The sequence below is a fragment of the Muscardinus avellanarius genome, assembly GCF_963383645.1.
Source record: "Muscardinus avellanarius genome assembly, chromosome: 19".
NCBI classification, from domain to species: Eukaryota; Metazoa; Chordata; class Mammalia; order Rodentia; family Gliridae; genus Muscardinus; species Muscardinus avellanarius.
The window spans coordinates 27797025-27818643 of NC_137805.1; the positions used below are offsets into that span (position 1 = coordinate 27797025).

A 21619-nucleotide genomic window follows, 5' to 3' on the forward strand; every position below is an offset into this window, starting at 1 on the left:
GGTGTCTTCATATAGGACAACTGTGCGGATTAAGTGAACAAACATCCATGTTTCTCTTTTATGCCAATCCAATGAGGCAGGCACGCTTGGGTTCATTTCCCCAAAGAGCAATCTAGTCCTATGCAGAAGCCCTTTATGTATCCCACAGGACAGTCACTTCCTTCTTTTTTTTTTTTTTTTAAACAGGGTCTCACTAAGTTGCAGAGAGCTTCACTAAGTTGCTGAGACTGGACTTGAACCTGCAATCCTCCTATCTCAGCCTCCCAAGTACTGGGATTACAAACTTGCATCTGATTTAAGAAGGCTACTTTGTGTGTGTGTGTGTGTGTGTGTGTGTGTGTGTGTGTGTGTGTGTGGTACTGGGGTGGAACCCAGGGGCTTTCTTCCTCCAGGCTATACTCCCAGAACTATATTTATATTTTATTTGGAAACAGGGTCTCACTAAGTTGCCGAGAGCCTCACTAAGTAGCTGAGGCTGGCTTCGAACCTGTGCGATCCTCCTGTCTCCGCCTCCCAGGCGCGGGGATGACAAGCGTGCCCACCGCGCCCGGCAAGATGACTACTTTCAAGTCTAGCTCTGTGACCAAAGCCAAATACCATAGAAATGAGGGCTCTGCCCCTCTCGTCTTGGTATCCTGGATATTCCCTGGCACCACATCCTGCTGATGATTTAATTAATATGAAGAAGTAATTGAATAGCATTCTACAAAGAATATAGAGGCGGCCGATTAGAGAATGCTAGCCTAATACTCACGAGCCCTGGGGCAGTGGATTAACTAGCTATCGCTGTGTAACAAATGTTCCCAAAACTTAACGGTTGAAAAATCACGTACGTGGATTCTTGTGGGTCGGGGTGAATGAACCCCTGAGGCCGGAGCCTCTGGCTGAGGACCCTCAGGAAGCTGCTGTGGAGGTGTCCAGGGCTCGCCGCAGGGTCATGGTCTGAACGTGCCGCTGTAGGCTCCTTCGTGTGGAGGTTGGCGAGGTTCACTCGATCCAGAGTGACCAGACCGAGAGCGTTTTCCAGCACACAGACGGCTTCCTTCAGTTGTCACATGGGTCTCTCCAGGGGCTTCATCAGAGCAAATACACAAGAGCGGGGAGGGCGGCTTCTGGGACCTACGCAGGAGTGACGTCCTGGCGCTTCTGCCGTCTTTTATTCATTAGAAGCGCATCACTAGGTCCCGCCGACCGTCAGACACAGAAGCATGGGTACCAAAGGCGCAGGGTCACTGGGGTCAACTTAGAAGGCTTCTACTACAGACGTGAAACTGAAATGGACGGTTTTGCGCTCTTTGACCCTGGAAGAGTCAGCCATTCTGGGCCCCAATCCCCTTCTCTGTCAAATCTGGGGGTGGTTGTTTATTCATTTACTTTCTTTGTTTGTGGTACTGGGGACTGACCCAAGGGCATTCTACCTCTGGGCTAGAGCCCCCACCCCAGAGCCCTATTTTATTTTAATTTGGAAACAGGGGCTCACTAAGCTGAGCAGGGGCTAAGTTACTGAGGCTGGTCACAAACCTGCAATCCTCCCGTCTCAGCCTCCCAAGTACTGGGATTACAGGTGTGCGCCACCACGCCCAGCTCTGATACCTGTATTATAATCCTTCAGGATCCCTGTCAGCTCTCACATGATTCCAGGAGCCTCTGAAATAAAGCACGGAAAGCCGATTTGACTTAGGAATGGCCCTCCAAGCGCCCCTGCAGCAACGGCAGGATGGGGGCCTTCCCTCTATGGTTGACACCAACTCTTCCCCCAGGGAAAGTCGTAGTGAGAACAACGCACAAGGTGCCCCGGGCCTTGCTTCCTGGGCCAACATGAACCTTAGAAAACAGAAAAGGGGCTGCCGTGGCTACAGGCCAGCCCCCAGCCTCAGAGAAGGAGAGAGCACACGTTTCCGAAACTTAATTGAAATGAAGAGTTTTATTAGTTTACCCTCAAGTGTCAATAAAAACTGGTACACGCCAGATGGTTTTCCTAGGATCCCAGCAGCAGCTGTCTTGAGGTTAATAACCCTCTTGCTTTATGGACTTAGCGGTAAAATCTCTCTGTGGCATTTAAGTTTTAGATGTTTTCTTAACTATTATTTTAAATTTTTTCACACTTTTCTCTCTCTCTCTCTCTCTCTCTCTCTCTGTCTGTCTTACTAGGAATTTAATTCAGGGACATCCTGTCCCCCTTCCCCAAGCCCTTTTAACTCTTATATTTTGAAGCAGGGTCTCTCTAGGTTGCTAAGGCTGGCCTTGAACCTGTGATCCTCCCGTTTCAACCTCCCAAGTACTAGGATTACAGGCATGCACCACTGTGCCTGGCTTACATACGGGGCTTTTGTCGGCCCTCATTGGTGTGCACAGATACTTAGATTCCCTTTCAAATTAGCCCTGAGTTGTTGGTCTGTCTGTGAACTACTCAGCAGATGTTTGTCAGCTGCCCCCTTATTGTTCTGCTCTTAACGTCTCTTAAGTCTGTAGATGATTTGGCAAATTTTAAACCCAGAGAGATTCCACCCTGGAAGAAATTCAGATTTCCAGCTTGCCATCCAAAATGGCCACAGCTGGCTAAAGCCAAGAGGGCATCTCCTCCTTTGGGTGGGTACACGCTTGTCACCTCCATCTCCAGCTCCCAGGGGCCTCGACAACTATGCTCATAGCATAAAACGAAAGGCCACCTACCCATCTGTCTCCCGTAAAAACCACCGACTTGGCTGTGGAGAAGACAATAGGGTGGGTGTAAAGTCCAGCACTAGAAGGTTCCACCACCTCTGAGCCGTTCATGGGCTCCACGGTCGGCAGCGTTTCCAATTTGAGCACCCCTGGATCGAGGTAAGAGGTCGCACTGACCTTGATGAACGCCAAGCCGTGAGATCACTGTGGCGGCTTGGCCCGTTTTCTTTGTGCTGATAATGGCTTCCACGTGGATTTCTATCCATCTGTTCTCATACTGTTTGGTCTTCCGGGCTACTGCCTCCTGCCTTCTTAGTTCCACGGTTAGGGCAGCTCGAACGCCAAAATTAACCCATATTTTGCTTACTCGGGGGGCCTGCGTGGCACAGGGCCGCGTTAAACACACGGAACAAAGATGCAGCAGCACCCCGGTGCGCCCCGAGGACATTCAGAACCTGCACGGTCTCCATCAGCCCTGGTTCCAACGCGCTTTTCTTCTTCTAAAGACCCCATGAAAGGTTAAACGCCAGTTCGCTAAGCGCTATTTAAGTCCTGCTGGACAAAAACCTTCTATGTTGTAAGAGGGAATCTTTTTTTCTTCACTGCTTACTCAAATGACTTCTAGAATGAGTCAGACTGTGGCCAAAAGGTAATTTGGGGGGAGGGGTTGGAACTGGGGTTCCTAGAAACCCTTCTACCTCGGGGCTACACTCCCAGACCTATTTTTTTTTTTCTTTTTTTAGTGGTACTGGGGTTCCTGGAAGCCCTTCTACCTCCAGGCTACACTCCCAGACCTATTTTATACTTTTTATTTGGAAACAGGATCTCTTAAGCCAGCACGGCTGGCTTCGAACCTGCGCGATCCTCCTGTCTCCACCTCCCAAGCGCGGGGATTACAAGGGTGAGCCGCCACGCCCGGTTCAGACCTACTTTTATACTTTTTTTTTTTTTAATTTGGAAACAGGGTCTCTTAAGCCAGCACGGCTGGCTTCAAACCTGCGCGATCCTCCTGTCTCCACCTCCCAAGAGCGGGGATTATAAGTGTGCGCGACCACGCCCAGCCAAACAGGTCATTTAAAACATCCAAGAAAACACTATTCTAAGCCACAGTTGACCATACCAGTATCTCCCTCTTGAGACTGAGTCCGACAAACCTACTGAGACTGAGACTAGAACTCTGCTTCTGCTGGAATCCTGAAAGCGAGGTCTGTTACTCGAACCCTAGCGTTCTGGAGCATTCCATCAATTCCTTCTCCGCAACCCCATGCCAAAGCAGAGAAAAATCATGCCGAACATCATTCATTCCCACAAGCTGCCATCTCTTCTCTCCCCCTGGGTTGTTTTATACTTTTTCACTACGTCAAAAACCCTTCCCTCTCATTTAAACTCAAATACTGCTCTACGTCAAGGGCTGCACCTTCTATCTGTGACATTTTTAAAAAACATTAAGAAGGCCGGCGTGGTGGCGCACGCTTGTCATCCCAGCATTCGGCAGGCTGAGACAAGAGGACCGCAGTTCACAGACAGCCTCAGGTACTTGGTGAGGCCCTTTGCAACTCAGTGAGACCCTGTTTCAAAAATAAAGAATGGAGCCGGGCGTGGTGGCACACGCTCGTCATCCCCACGCTTGGGAGGCGGAGACAGGAGGATCGCGCTGGTTCGGAGCCAGCCGTGCTGGCTTAAGAGACCCTGTTTCGAAATAAAAATATAAAATAGGTCTGGGAGTGTAGCCCAGAAGTAGAAGGTCTTCCAGGAACCCCAGTACCACCAAAAATAAAAAATAAAGAATAAAATATAGGGCAAAGGGTGTAGCTCAGAGGTAGAATGACCCTGAGTTCCATCTCCAGTACCATAAAAAAAAATTTTTTTAAAGACAGTAAAAGAAGCAGAATAAAATCTTTTTTTTTTTTTTTTTTTTTTTTTGCTTTGTAGTATTGAGGGTTGAACCCAGGGGCATTTCTACCTCTGAACTATCAGGGTCTCGCTAAGGTGCTCCATTACACCCTCCTATTGGTACTGTGGCACACCAGCGCCACCTGCTGGAAAGTCAATACATGCAAGTCTTCCAAACCTGAGAACGGATGTCCTTTTGGGATGGAATGGCAGGCAAATGTTCTCTTTTTATTTAAAACATAAGCCTTACTTCTAAGTACATAGCTGCTTATCTTCCATGTCATTATTGATATAAAACCCAACTGATTACAAAGTACTAAATTAATGCCTAAAACTTACAATTGGGGGTGGGGGGCAGTACAGGGGACTGAACCCAGGGGCATTCTATCCAGAGCTCTACCCCCAGCCCTATCATTTTATTCCTTTATTTGAAACAGGGTCTCACTAAGCTGCAGGGCTCATAAGTAGCTGAGGCTGGCCACGAACGTGCGCTCCTCCTGTCTCGGCCTCCCGAGTACTGGGATTACAAGCGTGTGCCACCACACCATGCCTAAAACTTAAAATTTTAAAGGTTACACATTTCTTTCTGTACATACACATCTCCTGGTTTTCTTCATTCTTCTGTTGTTCTATATGTGAAGACAGATGTGCCTCAACACGTCTGAGCGTTATGTGTTCTTTTACACACACCTATGCTACTAATATATGTAAAAGATGCGTTAAACATGTTTAAATATAACATGTATATGACACGCATGCACATATGAACTTTTTCAGTAAATGACGAGGCTTTAGCTGAGATGAGTAGACGGCGTGGGATACACATCTTCTGTAGGTCTCTCACCATCCTTAGTTAGCAACCGAAATCAGACCTGTCGACGCCGGGACGGCGCTGCTCAACTTCCTTCTAAGTGAAAAGTGCAGCGAGTATTCTAAATGACAATCTAGAAACACAGAGGATTGCTGAACTGATTTTAATAACATGACATCGAGCCCCTACACTTGATATAATAGTTATGCAAAATACATAGATGAATACTGTCTTCTTTTAAAAATATAAAATAAATAAGCAAGACATGTGAAAATAGGCAAGTGTCCATTAAATAAATGAAAATTTAAAAAAGAATGTTTTCCTTTCCAAGTCATTTGAATAAGGGAAATTAGCATCTTAAACAATATTCAAGTTTATTAAACAAATTAAAAAAAAGTATTATAAAATGGTTTTAACTTTCGTCAGCTTCAAGGTTTATGTTGCTGCCAAATTTTGCATATAGCTGAACTTTCAGATCTGCTAACACCCGCTGGATTGATTCCACTCTGGATTCTAAGGCATCAATTTCTTCTTGCAAATTTTTCTAGAAAAAAAAAATAGTTTAAATTAATTCCATTCAATTGGCTGATTTGTGAGCATCTGTGTCTGAAATAATGCTTGAAAAGAATTTTAGGTCAAGAGTTTTCTAAACGTGGCCAGGCAGCTAAATAACGCTGATAATTAGGCTTAAGACAAGAAAGTCTGAATGTAGCTTTAATTCAGGCTCATATTTACTTATCACAGAATAAGTCATGAATGGTTTTTCCAGTTTTTCTGTTCTAAAGACCATAATAACTGAAAGAAAATTAACTCCTATATCATCAACCCTCTTTTTTTGTTTTGTTTTGTTCTTTTGGTACTGGGGATTGAACCTTGGGGCATTCTAAGTCTGAGTTACACCTCCGAGCCCTATTTAATTTTTTATTTTGAAACAGGGTCTCGCTAAATTGCTGAGGCTGGCCTCAAACCTGTGATCCTCCTGTCTTGGGCTCCCAAGTACTGCTGACAGAGGTGTGGGCCACCACGCCTGGCTTACAATTCCAGACCCTCATTTAGAGCAAGCCGCGTACAGACCTGCCTGGATTCTAATACAACCTGTCTCAACGGCCCACAAAAATAACTATGAAAAAGATATGATAAAAACGCACGATATCACTCACAAGAAGAAAAATTTATGGTGAAAATCTGGAAGAAATTTTCACTACGAGGCCTCTGAAGCTCATTCTGAAGGCAGCGGGAAGAACGTTTCATTTATAAGCTACAGCTGCTTCCCGCATGAAATGTCACAAGTCCCTTCCTCACTAGCATGAGGGGGGAAAAAGTATTTTTCCTAAACATGACAAAGAAAATATAAGATCATATAAATGGCATGCTAATTAGCATTAGGAGCAATATCATACTTAGTACTGACAATATTCTTTGAGAAATCTGGCCACGGGTTCCTGTGCGCCCACACACACCGGCACTAGCTCAGAATCGCCTTGGGACTCTGAGAATACAAACTCTGGGGCTCCATGCTGGGCCTCATGAAGTACAACCTCTTCACACTGGGCCCAACAATCTGAATTTTTAACAGTCCCACTGATGCTTGGTAAGTCTGAGAGTCACTGTTACAAAAAACAGAAATAAGTAACAAGAAATAGAAATAAAATGTAGCGCTATTAGAAAGAGATAAATTCTATTCCCAGAGAATCCAATTAGTGAAAGGGGGCTAGGAAATTATCTTGAAGTTACAGTGACAGCAGCAGGGACAGGCCCACAGGGTAACCCTAGCACCTGGGAGGCCAAGACAGGAGGATCACAGGCTGGTAGACAGCCTCAGTAATTTAATGAGCCTCAGTAACTTAGCGAGACTCTGTTTCAACATTTTTTTTAAATAAAAGGGACTGGGTTCCAGGTGTGGTGGCGCACGCTTGTAATCCCCGCACTTGGGAGGCGGAGACAAGAGGATTGCGCAGGTTTGAAGCCAGCGGTGTTGGCTTAAGAGACCCTATTTCCAAATAAAAATATAAGCCCGGAGGTAGAAGGGTTTCCAGGAACCCCAGTACTACTAAATATATATATATATAGGACTGGGGGTTAGTAGCTTAAAGGTAGAATGAAAAAAAAAAAAATTCAAGTCCAGCCTAATCACTCTTTCCTTAAAACCCCTGAAAGCCTTTCACGTGCTCCAGGACCAGAGGGGGGCGGGCACAAATGACAGCCATGGCCACACCCAGCTCATTTCTCATTTCTACAGGGCTGCACCAGAACGCAGCCTGCAAAGCCTCCGCCCCACCCCCTGCCCCGAGGCTGCCGGCCCCTGCCCAAGAGGAAGCACAACCCGAGCAGCTCGGAGAGCGAGCGGAGGGATCCCCCGGACCCGGCGCAGCCCAGAGTCCCCAAAACCACAGAGCTCTCTCAGGCTCTGGATCACGCAGGCCAGACACCAGCCCCAGCCTGGCTCGCCCGCTCACCCCTCCCCATCCCTGCACACTTTCCCAGGAGCCCTCTGGCCTGCGCAGCAGGCGCCACCCCGCCGCTGCTCCCGGAAGGCACTAGTTCCGGCTGGCTTAGCTTTCTCTTAGCGTCTGGACTCTGCGCCGTGAGGGCAGGAAGCAGGCAGAGGCTGTCGTCCCCACGCCCCACTACGGCAGAACCCGATACGAGTGGACCAGACATGCCAAAGGTCCAGTGTTTACATGGAGACAGGGCGGACACTCACAGGAACCAAATAAAAATACTCCCGACAAATAATCTAGAATGGCTTTTAAAAAAATCACAAAATTTGACTACAAACAAAGAATTAGCCACAAAGGAAACACCGGGGTTTCTGTACAGAAAGACCTGGGTGTTATTTCTTCCCAAGTCTTTCTAGATGTGGGTTTAAGTCATGGGAAGTTTTGCTCTTTCGGCCGTTTAAAGAAGGGAGATCACCACTTTCAGCAATATTCAAGTTAATCCAGCCAAGGTATTAGAAAATACTTAGCCGCCATTGGCTTCTCATATACACACAATGGTCTGCCGGCTCGCCAGAGAGCTTACGGAGTCGACAGGAACCTCGCACACCGACCACGGGTCTCAACCACTGCCAAGGAGCCCACGCTCTGGCCCATAATTACACTTCTCTACTTCCTCAAGTTTCTAAATGTCAACAGAAATTTATATAGAAGAATGTTCACAGTGTCATTATTATAGCAAAACATTGGAAATAAACTGTTAGGAGAGCAGAGTAAGCCAAATCAATGTCCATCAACATATTAAAGACGGCATTGAGCAAAAAGGATGTTTTAAAAGTATATCTGCAGCCGGGCGTGGTGGCGCACGCTTGTCATCCCCGCGCTTGGGAGGCTGAGACAGGAGGATCGCGCAGGTTCGAAGCCAGCCTCAGCTACTGAGTGAGGCTCTCAGCAACTCAGTGAGACCCTGCTTCCAAATAAAGTATAAAATAGGTCTGGGAGGATAGCCTGGAGGTAGAGAAGCCCCTGGATTTCACACCCAGTACAACAAAAAATAATAATAATAAATTATAAAAGTCTACTGCCCGACCCTAAGCAGGCTCTCAATGAATGATGTGTGGATAAACCAACAGTAAACAGAAGGAGAAGCTGTCCACAGCCACAGTGACCACCTGCGCTGTGGCGCAAAGCTGCAGAGAGGATAAAAAGGAAGCTCAGGGACATGTCCACCACAGATGGCTTCCACTGGACACGGGAGAGCAGGGATTCTTCTTTCCTGCTTTATAATCTCCTGAACTCTCTAGGTACTTTCAGCTGAGCCTCAGTGAGAAGTCCTCTGTCTACCTGTCACCCTGAGTAAGTCCGTGACCTCTCCCAGCCCCTGGTCGTCGTTCTAAATTGGGATACTGACGGTCGTGGTTAGGATGGAGCCTGCCACCGTGACCCGCACCCGGCATCCGCCGGCGCCCGCTGCTGCCCTCCGTCACACGGAGCCCGCGGGCCTGAGCCCCGGCGCCGGAGGCTCCACGCACCTTCGCGCCTTCTAGCATCTCTTGCGTCTCCTCTTGAGAGTGGCTGATGAACACGTCGCCGATCTGATAGGGCACCATCGGGCAGTCGTCCTCCGCCAGCAGGATGTCGTCGCAAGCGTCTTCCAGGTTCTGGAGCTGTTTCTACACACACAAACGTGAATCGCAGTGAAAACGTGCTCGACACTCCTGACAGAAGTATTTTAGCTGGGGACCAGCTCTCCGAGGGACCTCGTCACCCGGTCTCACCCCCCGAGGAAGACTCGTCCTGACACCGGGACGCGTTTTATACGGCATCCCTGAGGAGCCAACATGCCTTCTCGGGACGTCGGCGGTTGCACAGCGCCCTAGGGTGCAGAGCAGGCCTCCTCCTACACTAGCCATCTCCCATGTACTGAACCCTGCCTTCCCACAAAAAGAAAACCCAGAGCTGGCACGGCAGTGCTCATCCGTAATCCCAGGACGACCTGGGAGGCTGAGACAGAAGGATCGCAGGTTCAAGGCCAGCCTCAGCAACCTAATGAGACCCTGATTCCAAAAAAAAACTCAAATAGCGCTGAGGGTAGAGCTGAGAAAGAGAGTATCTCTGGGTTCACCTCCTAGAACAACAACAAAAAAAACTACCTTTTTCAGCCTTGCTAAGAGGGTGTAAGCAAATAATAACTTAGATTCCACCAATCAAATGCTCTTGAACTGGACTTAACTCCGGACAGTTGTCAGGAGAGGCCAAGCACTGGCTTCCGAGTCACGGGGCCCAGGGTCGCGGCTCCGCGCCCGTCTGCAGGCGTGAGGAGGCAGCGGCTCTGGGATCAGGGGAGACGAGAGCAGCTCCATCCCAGGCCAAGTTCTCTCAGAGAAAGTTCTAGAGCTTGTTCCTGGGACCTCAGCCTAGACCCCAAGCCCTCACCGATTCTGTTCCCTCACACCCCATGAAAAAATGACTCTCTACTTACTGAGTACAGTGTATCGACAGCAACACGTTCCCAGCGAGATGGGATAACTCATTACCTGAATTCAGTTTTAAAAAGCTATAGTATAAGGAAGTCTCGTTTTCCTGAAAGAAGATACACATGTCCCGTACCTTTTTGATTTCTATTTCTTCCTTTAGCTCTGTGATTCTGCTCGTGTTCCGTGCAAACTTGTTGATCTTCTGTTGATCTTCGAAAGTGACATTGACATCCTCTGCAGCCTGGAAAGAGTTTTAAATTTTCGTAGAATTTCAGTGGAGATAGTACAGACTTTTTAGCTTTTTATATTGCACTAAATTCACCTGATGAATGATTTGCCCTAATGGAGAAAATCAGAAGAGGTACAGGACCTCACAAAATACCTTGTTGTTTTTTTTTTTTGTTCCAGGACCTGTTCATAAATCTAAACTCTATTCCGACATCCTACAGAATAATTCACGAGCAAAATAAACAACTAGTAAGTCCCAACAAGAGAAAGCTGGCTGACTTCTGGCCACGAGCTCAACTTCCAAGGTGGCCATCTCTTCATTACGACAAGCCGGGGCCGGAAGCCAAGTGGTGTCGGTGAACGCCGCCTGCTAGAGCTCCCCCTGCAGTTATGCTGTGTGGGTTTACCGCGGTCACTGGAAAGGCGAGACTTCCCATAGGTTTTCATCTAACCCACACACTGGCGACAAGGTCGCTATGCAAGCCAATGGCCACACTCCATGCAGGGTAAAGAGTGTTTATTTAAACGCAGAGCTTGTTGATATGCCTTAATAAGGCATAATTCACTAAAATAAAACAAACTGAATGTTTAATACTGATTAAATTTGCCAAAAAAAAAGTGTTTGGAGGGTATATAATATCCTAAACAATAGCTCCCATTGCTCGAGCTCTTACTATAAACCAAGAGCTTTCTAAGAGTTTTATCACCCCTGTTAATCCCCCAAACAATCCTAATAAAGGGGACCCTATGACTATTTTACAGATGGAAAAATAGTGCCACAGAGTCTAGATAATTTGCCTAAAGCCACAGCCGGTAAATAATGGGGCTTGAGTTCGACCAAGGTAGTCTGGCTCCAGGACTCCACAGACAGGTTCACGAGCTCTTGGAAACAGCGCAGATGTGCGTGTGCACGTGCGTGTGTGCATGCATGCACGTGGCTTCTGCACAAGAAAGAGAGGAAAGCTCTTGGCCTTCGTCAGATTCTCAAAGGGGTTCCATAAAATCAAAAACGATTAAATACCAAATTCCCCTTCAGGTGTCTCTCCTTTATACAATAGGCGCAAGGACATCTAGAGTTTAAGGGATTAAAGGTGTGTGTGTGTAAAGAGGCCTTACTGAAGCAGCACTGTTATGACATTTAAATGTGCTATTTACATAGAACATATCAGTAATTCAGTAAACGCAGCTTTGGTGAGGACTACTGGCTCCCTGGGCTCACGCCGGCCACACGCCGTCACTGCTGGGCCTCTAGTGACCCAGACACAAGTGTGCGGGCCTCCAGTTCTCCGGGCGGTGGGGGGGGTGGTTTGAGTCAGCCTGTAGTCTCAAGCAGGACAGAGCTTGGTGGTCAGACCGTAAACTCAGGCAAAATGGAGCCCTCCCCTGGACCGGGCTCTTTCCCAGTCGCCCAAGTATCAGGCCCCTCCTCAGCCCAAAGCACAGCCTGAAGCCCATGCTGCGTGTGGCTGGCGCTTCAACCCTGGACCGTTTCACGGAGCCGGGGAACAGGGTCTCTACTCAACAAGCCAAGGCACCCCACGGAGGGCATCCTGGCACCCAAACCATTCTGCCTAGAGAACTAGCAATTCCCTAAGCACAGGAACAGAGCTCCAGAGTCCCTGCTGGCCTGGAGAATTCTGCATTTTGTTTAAATACTGAGCCCACAAAACCTCAGCACGTGGCTAGGGATGTCTGTCACCGGGGAGATCTCCAAGTGTCATCCCTATGCAGGTACGGAACACAGGACCTGCCTGGCACACAAGCCGGGCCCGCGGTGTCTGAACCGTGCTGGATCTGACTCGAATCCCAGGAGTGAGGAGCGCTGGAGGCTGCCTGCGCTCCCTCCCAACGCCCCACGGTGGCGTCCCCAGGCCAAGGGCTCCAGGCAGGGGCACAGCCTGGGGCAAGCGGACGCCACCTTCAATAGCCAACAGCAGTGGCTTGTTTAAATCCTGCTGTTCTAGAACATTTTATAGTGTGCGTGCGTGCGTGCGTGCGTGCGTGTGTGTGTGTGTGTGTGTGTGTGTTATACTGGGGACGGAACACAGGGGCATTTTCCCTCTGCGCTACATTCCCAATCCTATAATTACTATTTGTGTGTGTGTGTCTGTGTGTTGCTGAGAATAAAACCCAGGGGCCTTCTACCTCTGGGCTACACTCCCAGACCGATTTTATATTTTTTATTTGGAAACAGGATCTCACTAAGTTGCTGAGAGTGTCACTAAGTAGCTGAGGCTGGCTTCCAATGTGCACCATCCTCTTGTCTCCGCCTCCCAAGTACTGGGATTACAAGTGTGCGTCACCACGCCTGGCTGCTCCTATAATTATTTTTTATTTTGAAATGGGGGTCTCACTAAGTTGCAGAGGACCCAAGGAGCTGAGGCTGGCTACGAATCTGAGACCCTCCTGTCTCAGCCTCCCAAGTACTGGGATTACAAACATGCGCCACCATACCCAGCAACCCTATATATCTCGAACCTGCATTTTAGCGGGGAGGGGGCAGTTCTGAACTGGGGTCCATGAGCACAGAGAGGTCGATTCACTCCCTGCAACTGTATGCAAGATGACATGTACAGTCTATGCCTTCCCAGGGTCTGGGTACCTTTCATCAGATTTTCAAAGGTATCCCAAAAGATTAGGAACTCCTGTCTTAAGAGAAGCCCAACGTAGTCACTACCAAAGGACTTTCGAGAGCTCTCTAGAACCCTGGCAGCAGAGCTGGGGAAGGTACGTGGAGGCCAATCCACACAAGGGCTTCAGGCAAATGGCTCTCCTCTCTGGGCCCACCTCAGACTTGTCATCTGTAAGCTGAGGCTCACAGGGTGACGGAATGAGCTGAGAAGGGCCTGGGGACGGTCACTTTTCTGTGACCGCCAACTAAGTGCTGCCCTTCCTGAATCCTGTCCATCAAAAGCTTTGCAAAGGGAGAACAGACGCAGCTGTTGGAGGCGCCGCGAGGCCTCACAGAAGAGTCCACTCCAGGTGGTCAAGAGTGACGTCCCAGGGCGCTGTCCTGCAGGACTGAGGACAGGGGCCACGCTCAGGCTTGCCTGGACTCGGGTGCTGGCTGGCGCGTGCCCTGGAGGACGCCCTGGCCAACTGCAGCCTGTCTGCTCTGAGCTTTCGAAGGCATCTGCCGAGTCTCCGTGACATAAGGCTGCGCTGTGCTTTTATTCACCTTGTGCACGGCCGTGCATTTAGCAGCTACTCAGTAGTGTTTCCCGTGTACCAGGCTCTGGACCAGACGACCCGGCCCTGCCTCATGACTGCTGGCCAGCAGGCTAGTGGGGGTGGCAAGAGGACGAACGTGATGACACTGGATGGTGATAAACACGAGGGCGAACACGGAACCGGGTAGGGAAAGTTCTGCAAGTGGGGAGTAGGGACTTACTTATTTTGGGTCCAGGGATTGAATTCTACCTCTAAACTACGCCCCAGCCCTCCTCGTGTTGCTTTGAAACAAGGTCTTGCTAAGTGGCTGAGACCACCTGGAACCCACGATCCACCTGTCTCAGCCGTCCGGTACCAGGACTGCAGGCTTCTTTAGCTAGGTCAAGGATGGTCTGTCCGGGGAGGGGGCCTTTCTACCAAATATCATGAACAGACACCAGAGTGTAGACCTTCTGTGGCCAAGAATCGGGTCGTAGGAAGCAGAACTTTGAGGAGGAGTGGTCTGAATCAGCTCATCTGCACACCCTACCAGCAAAGTGGGACCAGCTGGGAGCTGACTGGTTACATCTATAAGGAGCCTCAGACTGTAAGTAATTTGCTCTGTGCTGAACTCAGAGGGCCGAGCGGAAGAGCATAACCACCACGCGAAGCTGTCAAGGATGCTGTGACCCTGGCCACGTCCACAGGAGGGCTGTGGTCTACGGCGCAAGTCTTAGTGGCTTCTAGAAGACCATCCATCCCACGTCCGCCCACCGCCTGCCCCTCCACGCCTCCTTTTCTCGCCACGGGTCACCATCTCCTCCCCTGACTCGCTGCCACCGGGGCCTTTTTATTAAATGCATTCCAGATAGTTACACAAGAAACTTCCTCTTTGGAATGCCTCGTTCCCCATCCAACGGCACCTTCCCCTCCTCAGCAGCCTCCTAGACCCCAACTGGACGGCGCTGTCTCCCGCCATCTCTGACCTCAAGAAAGACCTCACTGTTGCCCCCAAGTACTTTGCCTTCAGTTGTTCAATGCTGGACATTTTAGTCTGTGTGACGATGTAATAAGGCCCGCCTCTCCCTGTGACTCTCACGCTACAGGAAAGAGGAGTAAGGACTTCTCTACAGCCTGCCGACGTGATGGCCATCACTGAAAGCTGAGACTCTGCCATGCTACGTGCTCAAAAAAACAGAATATATATTCCATATACACATATACCTGTTTACATACATATATATACACACATAATGAGCAAAAGGAGACGGTGAGTAATCAGGGACTCGCCAAGCCCAAGTTACCGATCACTTTTCTACCATTTCCTCAATGTTTACTTTGCCTTTAACTAAACCGAGGCAAAGTGACTCTCATGGTCCCAGCCCTTACACTGGTACTAAGTAAGAATTGACGGGTGACAGACCAGTAGGGTAAGGAACTCGCCCGGCGTTGACTGGGGCCTTCTCAGTCTCAGCATCCCCTCAATCTTGGGCAAACCGGGATGGTCCACCTACAGCTCGCACCACACCGGAGGCAAGCGATATGTAGGCGGGCAAAGCCTCACCCTCTTAAGGTGGCCTCAGTAGTGGGATAAAGCCTGGGGGCGCGCGCCTGGAATCCCAATACCATGAAAGGCAGAGAGACCAGGATCAGAGGTTCGAATCCAGCCTCTGCAACTTAGTAAAACCCTGTTTCAACATTAAAAAATAAATAAATAAAACAGGGCTGGGAGTGTGGCTCTGAGATGGAATGTCCCTGGGTTCAAACCCCAGCACGCGCACGGGCACGGGCACACGCACACACACACATACACACACACAAAACAAAGCAGAAAAAAAGCCAATCCATCAGCGAACCCCTTGAGCCTGGAGCTCAGCAGAGGCCCCCAAGAAATAAAGCAAACTGGTTAACATATGTACTAGGCTACCTAGTACAATTTCTTTTTTCTCTATCCTTCCAATTTTTCTTTTTTAGGTACCTAGGAAGATGTTGACTAGTTACCAGCCTCAAATGTTTACTAGTTACAAACCCCCAAATATAAGTTCAGCTTGCTTTAGTACCACAAAAGTGGGATGAACTATCTGACCGCACCCGACAAATACAGACCATCATCGCACATCACTGAAAAATAAAATGTAGCCGGGCGTGGTGGCGCAGGCCTGTGATCCCAGTACCTGAGAAGCTGAGACCGGAGGACCTCAGGTTCCAGAAGGGCCTCAGAAAATACTGAGACGCATCAACTCATCAACCTAGGGTGGCCCTGATTCCAAATAAGAAATAAGATCAGACTGGGGGCGTAGCTCGAAGGTAGAATGCCTCTGGGTTCAATCCCCGGAACCACGAAGAAAGAAGAAATAAATAAAAATAAGAAGCATATTAAAAGGGGGGTGATGCCGGGCGTGGTGGCGCACGCTTGTAATCCCCGCGCTTGGGAGGCGGAGGCAGGAGGATGGCGCAGGTTCGAAGCCGGCCTCGTTGGCTTGAGACCCTGCTTGCAAATAAAAATATAAAAAATAGGTGTCTGGGAGTGTAGCCCGGAGTTAGAAGGGTTTCCAGGAACCCCAGAACCACCAAAAAAAAAAAGAGGGGTGCTACGGAAGGAACACAGCAACCCGACTTTGAGCCCAGCTGACTTTCACCGGCCAAGCGAGTCCCGGGGGCACCTCTAGCCTCTCCGGGCCTCAGTTTCCCCGTCCGTAGGGTGGGAGGGGAGCAGCCCGGTCCTCGCTGGGCGGCCGCCTCCCTCGTCCTCCCCACCGGCTCCCGGGATGCAGGATGCGCGGCGTGACCTTGGGCCTCCGCGACCTCCCGCGGCACCGAGCTTCCAGCACCCCCGCCCGCGGGCTCGGGCGGGGACCCCGTGACCTCGCTGGGGGCCTCGGCAGCCAGGCCCAGGCCTGGGCCGGGACCCCCCAAAGACGACCGCGGCGGCCAGAGACCCCAGGGGCCGCCCGCTCCGCCGCGGCCTGGAGGACTCCCGGGCCGGTGCTCGCCGCGCCGCGGCCCCCAGGGCGGGGCCGGGAGGACCCCACGCTGCACCCCGGGGCTGCGCGCCCCGGCCCGGCCTGCGCCCCCCACCCGGCCCGCGCCCCAGCGCCGCGCTCACCGCCTTCTTCATGGTGGCCGCCATCTTGGACTGGACCACGCGCGCGGCGGGCGGGAGGGTCTGGGCGTCAGCATCGCCCCGCGCCCGGCCCCGCGCCCCCGCGCCGGCCCCCGCGGCCCCGCGCCGGCCCCGAAGGCCTTCCCATCGGGCCCCGGGCCCACGGCTCCCGAGAACCGGGGCTCGGGGAGGGACCCCCCCCCTGCGGCGACTTGGTACGTTCCAATTAAAGGGCTCGGCCGCTCCCTGTCGGCCGACAGAAAAGCGGTTGCAGCTCCCAGCCCCGGGCGGCAGGGGGCGCGGCGCCAGCGCACGTTTCCTTTTCCTCCATCCTGCAAATTGGGGCTGAGAAATTGGCTACCCTGCGCCGGGCGTGGTGGCGCACGCTTGTCATCCCCGCGCTTGGGAGGCGGAGACAGGAGGATGGCGCAGGTTCGAAGCCAGCCGCGCTGGCGTAAGAGACCCTGTTTCCAAATAAAATATAAAATAGGTCTGGGAGTGGAGCCCGAAGGTAGAAGGGCTTCCAAGAACCCCAGTACCACAAAAAGAAAGGAAGAAAGGAAGGAAGGAAGGGGCTACCCTGGCAATAGGAGGGGTGAGGTGGGTGGTCTGGGAAGGCGGCACAGCCAGGAGCAGGGGGCCCCACAAGCTGGTCCCAGCGTGGCGTCAAGTAGGACCAGTCACTCCCTCTAAGAAGCCATCTTAAGCAAGACTCAGGATGGTCCAGGTTGAGGGGCGGGGAGACTATAGACAGCTCCTCCCTCTACCAAAGGCTCACCTTGTAGGGAACTTCCAGGATGCTTGGTTCCAAATTCCAGAACCTCCCTCAGTTTCCCGAATCAAATAAATTGGAAAGGGGGGGGGGATTGTTGACTTGCTAGCAAGTCAGAGAAACCAGTGGACTTAATTAAGCATTCAGGAACAAGCCCTGATTCTCCCTGAACAAAGAAATCAAGTGCCTTTTCAGAGTTAGCTGTTCAGGGTTGAGCCGGTGTCTTATCACCAGGTATAGTGGCATATGCCTATAATCCCAGTACTAGGGAGGCTGAGTCAGGAGGGTCACAGGTTGAAAGACAGTCTCAGCAAGTAGTGAGACCACGAGTTGCTTCAAAAACAAACAAACAAACAACAAAAAAAAACAAGACTGGGCTGTGAATATAGCATGAAGTTAGAATGCCCTGGGTTCAATCCCCAATACAAAAAAAAAATTTAAATGAAGCAAAATGCTAATAATAGAGGTGCCACCCAGGAATATCGAGAAGCCCATTCACCCAGGCTGCTCATAAAGAGTCTTCCTCCGTATCCAGTGTCCCTGTTAACTGTCATGGAGCCAAGAGCTGGCACCAATGGGTGATACGGACCGGAAGATGCCTGGGCTGGACCCGCAGCTCTAAGACGTCATGGCTCCCAGCATGGTGCGTTGGGTGTTTGGTCTTCCTGCACCATCACAAGATGGTTCTCCAAGCAAAGTCTGCCGGCAAGGACGGGCAGAGACGGGGGAGGTAGGGAGGGCGCTGGCCTCTGCCTGGATTCTCCCTCTCCCTCTCCGGCATTCATTCTCTCTCTCTCTCTCTCTCTCTCTCTCTCTCTCTCTCTCTTCTCTTCTCTTCTCTTCTCTTCTCTCTTCTCTCTCCCTCTCCCCTCTCTCCTCTCCTCTCCTCTCTTTTCCTCTTTCTTCCTCTCAAGGAGAACAGCATTTCCCAGAATGCTCGGGTCCCCCCTCCTTTCTACCTAATCCATGCCCCTCCTCCATCAATGGCCAAGGCACTGGGTTTGTGAGTACTTAAAATAATTAGGATTGATTCCTGCAGCTGGGGATCAGGCTGCCAGAGTGCACCTGGGCTTCTGGAAACAAGACCAGGCTGGAAGAGGCAGCTGCTGTTGGGTCGTCCACCGCAGACATCTTTGGGCACCGGGGTCTGGGCCATCAGAGCAGGACTGTGGACCAAGGTGAGGGGCGCAGGGCTGGGCAGGGTCCTCGCACAGCCCGGTGGGCTCCCTTGAATCAGGACAGAGGATTAGGGCCTGGCATCCTGAGGCTGATGGGGTTCCCCACACCCTCTGCTCCCCCATGCCCATCCCAGCCTCCCCAGCTCTTGGTATCTTGCAAGTGAATCTCCCAGTGGAGAAACCAGCTCTGCAACTCCACCCCCGCCCGTGTTTTTGTTGTTGTTGTTGTTGTTGGGTGTTTTTTGTTTTTTGTTTTTTGGGGGGTTTTTTTGGTGGTACTGGGGTTCTTGGAAACCCTTCTACCTCCGGGCTACATGCCCGGCCACTTTTTTTTTTTAAATGAACCAATATTTAAAACTTGGAGTGAGGATGTATTTATTTTGAGTCACCCCTCATGCCATTTTGGCATGGGCTGTATTTCTATTTTCTGTATTTCTATCTTTCTAATAAACTTCTTTAAATCTTCAAAAAAAATAATAAAAAATAATAAAACTTGGAGCGGGTAGCGGTGGCACACGCTTGTAATCCCAGCATTTGGGAGGCTGAGACAGGAGGATCGTGGTTCAAGGCCAGCCTCAGCTACTTAGTGAGGACCTTTGCAACTCCATGAAACCCTGTTTCAAAATAAAGAATACAAAAATAGGGCTGGGGTGTAGCTGGGAGGTAGAATACCCCTGATTTCCATCCCCAGTACTGCAAAAAAAAAAAAGTTGGCAAGTTCACTTAACAATATCAGATGTTTAGTTTTGCTTAAGCTTGTAAAACTCAGAGTCCCTGGGACCCTGTTCCCGCGTTCCTGTGTGACAAGGTGGAGCTCTGCCGCCCACCTGCTCCCCTGTGAGGCCTCCAGGCCCCAGCGGTAACTCCTGGGGCTCTGTCCTCAAGGGCAGGTGCAAAAGGTGGCTCTGGCAATATGCTCCAAGTAGTAAATGTCCTTGGAGCTCACGGCCCCCTGAGCCACGGCCTGGGGCCAGAATTGGGGGTAGGAACGCCTGTCTGTTTCCAGGGGTGACAAGACCAGGATGGGCAAAAGCCAGGCACTGGGGTGACTCACTGAAAAAAAGAAAGAAAAATAAATTAATTAATTAATAATAAAACAGACAAGATCCCCTGTCCTTATGCAGCTTCTGATCTAGAGAGAGGAGACAGGCCTAACCAAAGTAGGTAAGTTATGCGGTATGTCAGAAAGTGTTATTAGTACCCGGGCGTGGGGGCGCACACCTGTAATCCCAGACCTTGGGAGGCTGAGACAGGAGGATCCCAGGTGTGAGGACAGCCTCAGCAAGTAGTGAGACTCTCATCAGCCTAGCAAGACTCTGTTTCAAAATAAAAATAAAATAGGGCTGGGGTGTAGCTCGGAGGTAGTGTTATGGGTTGGGAGAATATGGTTTGGGGAAACTGTTCCCCAGGAACCCCTGCGAGGGTCCCGGACACACTTACCCACAACCCATAACAAAACCCAAAACGACCAAAAACAGAAAAAAGACCGTGGATTCTTGTCCTAAGCTAAGAATAAATATGCATAGCTTGGACAGTTGCTGAAGATTTAAAGACGTTTATTAAAAGATAGAAATACAGAGATAGTTACAGCCCTGTGCTGGAAAGCGGCCCAGGGGGGCAATTCGGATGAAAATACCATGGAACTCCAGTGTACTAAGTGTTTTTATCCCGCCCAAGTCCGTGGCAGGTCCTTTGATCTGTAGATATGCTAGCCCTATCTCTAGCCCAGTCTCTGCTGTCTCCAGGAGGATTTGCCCTGGAAGGGGGGGGCTGTCCTGCCTCCAAACACAGCCCTCTGCACCTCTTGTTCCATCCCCCAAGATGTGTGAAATTGTTTCTCTGGATCTGGGATTTCTTCAGATTTCCCTTAGGCCATTTGTTTCTCTTTTAGAAATGTAAAGAAGCCTCTCAGGCTTTCTTTCCTTCCCTTTAGAGAAGTAAATTACAAGTCCCTCCTTTCTGCTAGCCCTGGCCTTCTTAGTATAAAGGATATATTTTTTAAATTGGAAATCTTTCCCAATACTGATACATTAATACATTTTAAAACCTCTTCCCAATACTAGTACAGTAGAATGCTCCTGGGTCCAATCCCCAGCACCACGAAGGAAGGAAGGAAGGAAGGAAGGAAGGAAGGAAGGGATAGGTTATTAGTATAAATGTGACTAATCCCTCCAAGAACACATAAATACTAATGAAAGTCTAGGTAACTATTAGCACGAGAAGTCCAGATGGAAGATATAAGAAAAGAAATTATTCTAATTAGTGAAAGAAAAAAAAAACAAAGCTTACTTAAATTGACTTGTAATCTACAAAAATGTCCCTGCTTAAGCCATATTGTCTCAGTGATAACGAGGTGGTCACCCCATTTCATAGCAATGCCTGTGTGGGTAAATCCCAAACCTGCGTCTCCAGCAGGTTCCTGGTCCTGGTCCTAAGATTTGCAGGGTAAAAAAAAATAAAAATAAAAAATAAAATAAATTTCAGTACTAGGGATGGAACCCAGGGGCATTCTACCTCCGAGCTACACCTACATTTTATTTTTTTACCTGGAAGCAGGGTCTCGCTGAGTCTCAAAGGCCCTCACTAAGTAGCTGAGGCTGTCAGAGCTATCTGCAAACTGCGATGCTCCGGTCTCAGCCTCCCGAAGGCTGGGGGCGTCTTGATGACAGGGAGGGCAAAGCCCTTTCTTGCTGTAATTCCACCCAGTGCCTGCAGGGGGAGCCCGAGGATCGTGACGATGACTGGACCTTTCAATCCACGCCCCTATTTTACGTCTTCTTATGCTGGGGAATGTGAAGCTGTATTTGTTTGTTTGTTTGTTGCATTTCGCACAACAATTTTGTAAACAATTTTTTCTTGATCTTCTTGGAGATGTTTAGATGTTTGGTGCCCCCCCCCTTAAACT

General features: G+C 49.9%; 1 protein-coding gene across 2 annotated transcripts; it reads right to left on the minus strand.

Moving 5' to 3' along the window:
- Positions 1 to 5780: 5780 nt before the first annotated feature.
- PFDN4 (prefoldin subunit 4) lies at positions 5781 to 16791 on the minus strand (the record flags this gene model as incomplete). 2 transcript variants are annotated; one of them, XM_080716248.1, is made up of 4 exons in its annotated part: positions 5781 to 5912; positions 9339 to 9467; positions 10417 to 10524; positions 16768 to 16791. In XM_080716248.1, the coding sequence occupies 4 exons, from the start codon at positions 16789 to 16791 to the stop codon at positions 5781 to 5783; spliced, it is 393 nt and encodes a 130-aa protein (XP_080572374.1). The 2 variants fall into 2 exon arrangements, with proteins under 2 accessions (XP_080572374.1, XP_080572373.1); XM_080716247.1 differs by having other exon boundaries at positions 9339 to 9479.
- Between the last annotated feature and the right edge of the window lie 4828 nt (positions 16792 to 21619).